General features: G+C 43.0%; 1 protein-coding gene across 2 annotated transcripts in view; it reads left to right on the top strand.

Moving 5' to 3' along the window:
- The first annotated feature begins 371 nt into the window (after positions 1-371).
- si:dkey-154p10.3 (zinc finger protein 84) overlaps positions 372-7,929 on the top strand; it is a 7,906-nt gene continuing 348 nt past the window's right edge. The window contains exons 1-7 of one of the 2 annotated variants that reach the window (XM_054596229.1): positions 372-510; positions 2,884-3,337; positions 5,867-6,496; positions 6,574-6,634; positions 6,837-6,962; positions 7,154-7,287; positions 7,734-7,857. In XM_054596229.1, coding sequence (XP_054452204.1) covers positions 2,908-3,337; positions 5,867-6,496; positions 6,574-6,634; positions 6,837-6,962; positions 7,154-7,287; positions 7,734-7,857 — 1,505 coding nt within the window. In that variant the 5' untranslated portion in view covers positions 372-510; positions 2,884-2,907. Of the gene's footprint in view, positions 606-2,883; positions 3,338-5,866; positions 6,497-6,573; positions 6,635-6,836; positions 6,963-7,153; positions 7,288-7,733; positions 7,858-7,929 lie in introns of both variants that reach the window. The other variant, XM_054596228.1, reaches the window with a different exon arrangement.

Genomic DNA, 7,929 nt, shown 5'->3' with positions numbered 1-7,929 from the left:
GAGCGTCCTCTTAGTCTCTATGAACTCGTCTTGAGGAGAGCGTCTTCTTAGTCTCTATGAACTCTCTGTTGAACTTCTGTTTTTTACAAAGACTTTGAATTTAAAACCATTAAATGCTGTCACAACAAAAAGCTATAAAAGGAGGAAATCATTGCCTCCAATGTGTTTGTAATGATCAGGATTTCCTGTTTTTAATATCACTTTGGATAAAAGCGTCGCTAAATGACTGTAAATGTTTATTATCTATTCATGCTTTTCTATTTTCATTTGTATTCTTTTCTTTCCTTCTCTCCTCTGGAGTTTAGATAACTGTGTTGTGCTTCTCTTAGTAAGCGTCATACGTCACTGTGACGTACCCGGATGTACCGACGTACCCGGATGTACCGGAGTTACGCGGCCGGACGTGACGTAGAGTCCGGCCTGGCGGAACGCGGAAGTAAACAGTAGCAGGGTTAGCTTGTAGCAGGATTAGCTTGTAGCAGGATTAGCTTGTAGCAGGATTAGCAGCAGGTGAGTTCAGACTTACCTGTGTAAGAAACACCTGGATGTCACGCGCCCTCGTGCCGGGAGAACATGACGCAGCCATGACGCTGAAGAACCGGATGGTTAGCTTCTGCTAACACTGTTAGCTTCTGTTAGCTTCTGCTAACACTGTTAGCTTCTGTTAGCACCATGTTAGCATCATGTTAGCATCATGTTAGCACCATGTTGGCACCATGTTAGCACCATGTTAGCATCATGTTAGCACCATGTTGGCACCATGTTAGCACCATGTTAGCATCATGTTAGCACCATGTTGGCACCATGTTAGCATCATGTTAGCATCATGTTGGCACCATATTAGCACCATGTTAGCACCATGTTAGCATCATGTTAGCATCATGTTAGCACCATATTAGCATCATGTTGGCACCATGTTAGCACCATGTTAGCATCATGTTAGCATCATGTTAGCATCATGTTAGCACCATGTTAGCACCATGTTGGCACCATGTTAGCATCATGTTAGCACCATGTTAGCACCATGTTGGCACCATGTTAGCATCATGTTAGCATCATGTTAGCACCATGTTAGCATCATGTTAGCATCATGTTAGCACCATGTTAGCACCATGTTAGCACCATGTTGGCATCATGTTAGCACCATGTTAGCATCATGTTGGCACCATGTTAGCATCATGTTAGCACCATGTTAGCACCATGTTAGCACCATGTTAGCACCATGTTGGCACCATGTTGGCACCATGTTGGCATCATGTTAGCACCATGTTAGCACCATGTTAGCATCATGTTGGCACCATGTTAGCATCATGTTAGCACCATGTTAGCACCATGTTAGCATCATGTTAGCACCATGTTGGCACCATGTTAGCATCATGTTAGCACCATGTTAGCATCATGTTACATTACATTACAGTCATTTAGCAGACGCTTTTATCCAAAGCGACTTACAGGAATGTTAGCACCATGTTAGCACTATGTTAGCATCATGTTAGCACCATGTTAGCACTATGTTAGCATCATGTTAGCACTATGTTAGCACCATCTTAGCACTATGTTAGTATCAAGTTAGCACCATGTTGGCACCATGTTAGCATTATCTTAGCACTATGTTAGCATCAAGTTAGCACCATGTTGGCACTATGTTAGCATCATGTTAGCACTATGTTAGCATCATGACGTGTTTGTGGTGTGTTCTGGATTTATTGGGTTTGTTATGTATGTTCGTTATTGGCACATTGACTTAACTCAAAAGAGGAAATATTGAATGAACTCTTCACAGAAGTGAGTTTCTGTATTTGGGTTAAATTAACACGAGGAAAACGTTATCGTTATCATTATCAGACCCAAAGAGTGAGAGGTTCAACCAGGAAGAGACAGGGAGGTGGTGCAGTCACTCTGTTGTTCACTCACGCAGTTACCCTTTTACCAGTTACTCTACCAGTTACTCTTTTACCAGTTACTCTACCAGTTACTCTTTTACCAGTTACTTAGTTACTTTGTAACTCGATGAGGCTGTAACTCAGTACTGCAGAGAGGAAAAACAACAGGAAAGTGAGAGAAGAGAACAGCTCACTTCAAATTAAAAACATTAAAACATTTGAGTTTAAAGCGGTACGTGACTTATTAAAAAACTGTGCCTCTAAAAAAATGTTTCAAATGAGAGATTTGATATGGTCTGAAATTTGTTCAGGTGTTTAGGTATTCAGGTGTTCAGGTATGCAGGTATTCAGGTGTTCAGGTGTTCAGGTGTTTAGGTGTTCAGGTGTTTAGGTGTTCAGGTGTTTAGGTGTTCAGGTGTTCAGGTATGCAGGTATTCAGGTGTTCAGGTGTTTAGGTGTTTAGGTATGCAGGTGTTTAGGTGTTCAGGTGTCCAGGTGTTCAGGTGTTTAGGTGTTCAGGTGTTTAGGTGTTCAGGTGTTTAGGTGTTTAGGTGTTCAGGTGTTTAGGTGTTCAGGTGTTCAGGTGTTCAGGTGTTTAGGTGTTTAGGTGTTCAGGTGTTCAGGTGTTCAGGTGTTTAGGTGTTCAGGTGTTTAGGTGTTCAGGTGTTCAGGTATTCAGGTGTTTAGGTGTTCAGGTGTTCAGGTATTCAGGTGTTTAGGTGTTCAGGTTGTAACAGGGAACAGGCAGAGGGCTTCAGTTCTGTTTCAGCTTCAACCAGGTCAGACGTTAAAACTTGACATTGTGAATACAGGTGAGGCTAAAAGTGCTGTGTGCTCCTGATATTCTTTATAAGGTGATATTCTATTTATTCAGGTCTCGTATTGATCTCGTCAACGAGGCCACGCCCTCAATCGATCTCTAAGCCTTCCTCAATGTCATGTTATCCAATGAGGTCCCAGACTGAACGTCCCTGAATGAGGTGCATTCTTCTGTTTTCAGTGATGTCGTGGTGATGTCGTGGTGATGTCGTCGGTGAAGCAGCGGTACCGTGACATCAGTCCTGTGACTCTGCAGCTGGTTGGCGGAGCTGTGAGCTCCAGTCTGTACTGTGGGGAGGTGGAGGGTCTGTCGGGGGGTCTGGTAGAGTCCTTTATGGTGGAGCTTTATCGCTGCAAACTCTGTCAGTTCACCTGCGGCCTGAAGGCCTCCATCAGCAGCCACCTGCAGGTCAGGCACCGCCCCCCCACGCTCACGTACCTGGGAGGGGGCGGGGCTGAGGACAGGGAGGAGGCAGGTCTCCGGCGGGGGGCGTCGCCCTATCAGTTCGATCTGAACGGAGAGTCGAAGCAGAGCGACGAGGACGAAGACTTCCTGCTCTACAACATGCTGGACAACATGAGCCCGCCCACCTGTGACATCAGCAGCGAGGGGGGGCTGCAAGTTGCACACACCTGTGAGGTGACACACCTGACACACACACACACCGACAAACACACAGAAACACAAGGACTTTAACAGTAAAAAACCCACATGTATAGACATGTTATGTGTGGACATTTAGTCATGAGAACATGTTATGTGTTAACATATAGACAAGAGAACATGTGATGTGTGAACATTTAGACATGAGAACATGTTATATGTGAACATATAGACATGAGAACATGTTATATGTGAACATTTAGACATGAGAACATGTTATATGTGAACATTTAGTCATGAGAACATGTTATATGTGTTAACATATAGACATGAGAACATGTTATATGTGAACATTTAGACATGAGAACATGTTATGTGTTAACATATAGACATGAGAACATGTTATATGTGAACATTTAGACATGAGAACATGTTATATGTGTCAACATTTAGACATGAGAACATGTTATATGTGTCAACATTTAGTCATGAGAACATGTCATGTTTTAACATTTACTCATGAGAACATGTCATGTTTTAACATTTAGACATGAGAACATGTTATGTGTGAACATTTAGACATGAGAACATGTTATATGTGAACATTTAGTCATGAGAACATGTTATATGTGTTAACATATAGACATGAGAACATGTTATATGTGAACATTTAGACATGAGAACATGTTATGTGTTAACATATAGACATGAGAACATGTTATATGTGAACATTTAGACATGAGAACATGTTATATGTGAACATTTAGTCATGAGAACATGTTATATGTGTTAACATATAGACATGAGAACATGTTATATGTGAACATTTATATGAACATTTAGATGTTATATGTGTCAACATTTAGACATGAGAACATGTTATATGTGTCAACATTTAGTCATGAGAACATGTCATGTTTTAACATTTACTCATGAGAACATGTTATGTGTCAACATTTAGACATGAGAACATGTTATGTGTCAACATTTAGACATGAGAACATGTTATATGTGAACATTTAGTCATGAGAACATGTTATATGTGTTTTAGTCATGATGTTATATGACATGAGAACATGTTATATGTGAACATTTAGACATGAGAACATGTTATGTGTTAACATATAGACATGAGAACATGTTATATGTGTCAACATTTAGACATGAGAACATGTTATGTGTTAACATATAGACATGAGAACATGTTATATGTGTCAACATTTAGACATGAGAACATGTTATATGTGTCAACATTTAGTCATGAGAACATGTCATGTTTTAACATTTACTCATGAGAACATGTCATGTTTTAACATTTAGACATGAGAACATGTTGTGTGAACATTTAGACATGAGAACATGTTATATGTGAACATTTAGACATGAGAACATGTTATATGTGAACATTTAGACATGAGAACATGTTATATGTGTGAACATTTAGTCATGAGAACATGTTATATGTTTGAACATTTAGACATGAGAACATGTTATGTGTGAACATTTAGACATGAGAACATGTGATGTGTGAACATTTAGACATGAGAACATGTTATATGTGAACATTTAGACATGAGAACATGTTATATGTGAACATTTAGACATGAGAACATGTTATATGTGAACATTTAGACATGAGAACATGTTATATGTGAACATTTAGTCATGAGAACATGTTATATGTGTTAACATATAGACATGAGAACATGTTATATGTGAACATTTAGACATGAGAACATGTTATGTGTTAACATATAGACATGAGAACATGTTATATGTGAACATTTAGACATGAGAACATGTTATGTGTTAACATATAGACATGAGAACATGTTATATGTGTCAACATTTAGACATGAGAACATGTTATATGTGTGAACATTTAGACATGAGAACATGTTATATGTGTGAACATTTAGTCATGAGAACATGTTATATGTGTGAACATTTAGTCATGAGAACATGTTATATGTGAACATTTAGACATGAGAACATGTTATATGTGAACATTTAGACATGAGAACATGTTATATGTGAACATATAGACATGAGAACATGTTATATGTGAACATTTAGACATGAGAACATGTTATGTGTTAACATATAGACATGAGAACATGTTATATGTGAACATTTAGACATGAGAACATGTTATATGTGAACATTTAGACATGAGAACATGTTATATGTGAACATTTAGTCATGAGAACACGTTATATGTGTGAACATTTAGACATGAGAACATGTTATATGTGTGAACATTTAGTCATGAGAACATGTTATATGTGTGAACATTTAGACATGAGAACATGTTATATGTGTCAACATTTAGACATGAGAACATGTTATATGTGTGAACATTTAGACATGAGAACATGTTATATGTGTGAACATTTAGTCATGAGAACATGTTATATGTGTGAACATTTAGTCATGAGAACATGTTATATGTGTCAACATTTAGACATGAGAACATGTTATATGTGTGAACATTTAGTCATGAGAACGTGTTCTATGTGTGAACATTCAGACGTGAGAACATTTATGTTTGTGTGTGCAGGTCAGCACTCTCTTCGAGGAGGACTCGTCCATGTTCCCTCTGAAGGGGGGCTCAGTGGATCTGTCCTGTCCCATCGACCCCCCCGCCACCCAGGAGGAGATGGCCCAGTCCGCTCACCTCATGACTTTGGGCCTGTGCCGCATCTCAGCTGCCAAACCTCCTCCTGCTCCTCCTGCAGCCTCCTCCAGACCCCCCCTCCCCCTGAGCCTCCCCCCAGCCTGAAGCAGAGCGGGGCGGAGGTCCAGCAGACCAGGCTCTCCTGTCCCCTGTGTCCAGTGATGCTGCCGTCCAGGAGGCTGCTAGACGTCCACGTCCGCTCCCACCGGGCGGCTGGAGAGTTCAGCTGCGTCCGCTGCAGCTGGACGGCCGACAGCTGGGAGGAGCTGGAGCCTCACTGGAGGAGCCACTGCAGGAGGAGGAGGAGGAGGAAGAGGAGGAGGAGGAGGAGGGAGGAGGAGGAGGAGGAGGAGGAGGAGGAGGAGGAGGAGGAACTGAAGCAGAAGGAGGAGGAGGAGGAGGAGGAGTTCATCTGTCCCGTCTGTCTGAGGAGGTTCAGGAGCGCAGCCTCACGAGAAGCTCACCAACAAACACGTGGCGGCTGCAATCGGCGTTGCCACGGCGACCGCTCAGGTCTGAATAACTTCAACTGCAGATAATGATCAATGATAATCAAGCAACGATCAATGACGTTGATTTGTTTCCTGCAGACGGATGGAGGAGCCGTCTGATTGGACGAGCAGGAGTGACGGAGGCAGATGGTCCTGACAGGTAGACAAGCTTTTATTCTGAAAAGATGAACACTTTCATCACTGAGCAGCGTTTGCATTAAAGCGTCAGATCAATAAATGTAACGTTTCCATTACATCATTAATACCTTCATTAGATTAAACAGCACCATTCAAACAGAGAACTGGCGTTCACATGCCCTCCAGCCAATCAGAAACCAGTATTTGTGCGTGTTGGTTCCCAGTCAGACCAGCAGACGTCACACAGATTCACGGCCGACCGTCACAGAGAAGAGGAAAAAAACCAGTAGGAGGAAAGCAGAAGAGAAGCGGGGCAAGAAGACGGCCTTCTGCTGCTCCCTGTGCCACAGGTAACTACATTACCCACAACCCACCACGCCACAGGTTGGGCTCCATAGACTGACCAATCATAGAAGAGGACAGGTAAGTGCTGGCACAGTGGACAGAAACCCACCAGACTTCACCTTCTGTTGAACCAGGTGTGTCACCGGTCGCATGTCGGTGATTGGCCGCTTCAGCCTCCGTGTTCTTTCCTCAACAGGAAGTTCTCCACCAAGCTGACTCTGAGGCGTCACCTGGGAACGCACGCCGCCGACAAACCCTTCACCTGTCACACCTGTCCCTACAGCAGCAGACTGAAGGCCTCACTGCTGCAGCACCTCAGGACACACACAGGTAACACACACACCTCAGGACACACACAGGTAACACACACACCTCAGGACACACACAGGTAACACACACACCTCAGGACACACGCACAGGTAACACACACACACCTGAGGACACACACAGGTAACACACACACCTCAGGACACACACAGGTAACACACACACCTCAGGACACACGCACAGGTAACACACACACCTCAGGACACACACATAGGTAACACACACACACCTGAGGACACACACAGGTAACACACACACCTCAGGACACACACGGGTAACACACACACCTCAGGACACACACAGGTAACACACACACACCTCAGGACACACACAGGTAACACACACACACACACACACACACACACGCCTGTAGCGAGCTGTCAGCTGACTGTACATTGTGTGTGTGTGTGTGTGTGTGTGTGTGTGCGTGTGTGTGTGTGTGTTCTCAGGTGAGAAGCCGTACAGGTGTGCTGAGTGTCCGTATGCTTCAATCGATCGCAGCTCTCTGCTCCGACACACGAGAACTCACAGTCTGGAGAAACCGTACAGCTGTCAGCTCTGTGACTACAGCAGGTAACAACGGCTGTGATTGGCTCCTCATATGAGTGTCTCTGCTGTGATTGGCTCCTCATCTGAGTGTCTCTG

Source organism: Anoplopoma fimbria, chromosome 3, assembly GCF_027596085.1.
Source record: "Anoplopoma fimbria isolate UVic2021 breed Golden Eagle Sablefish chromosome 3, Afim_UVic_2022, whole genome shotgun sequence".
In the NCBI taxonomy this organism is placed as follows: domain Eukaryota; kingdom Metazoa; phylum Chordata; class Actinopteri; order Perciformes; family Anoplopomatidae; genus Anoplopoma; species Anoplopoma fimbria.
The sequence above is the reverse complement of the archived record's forward strand: the minus strand, read 5'-3'. Positions and strand labels throughout refer to the sequence as shown.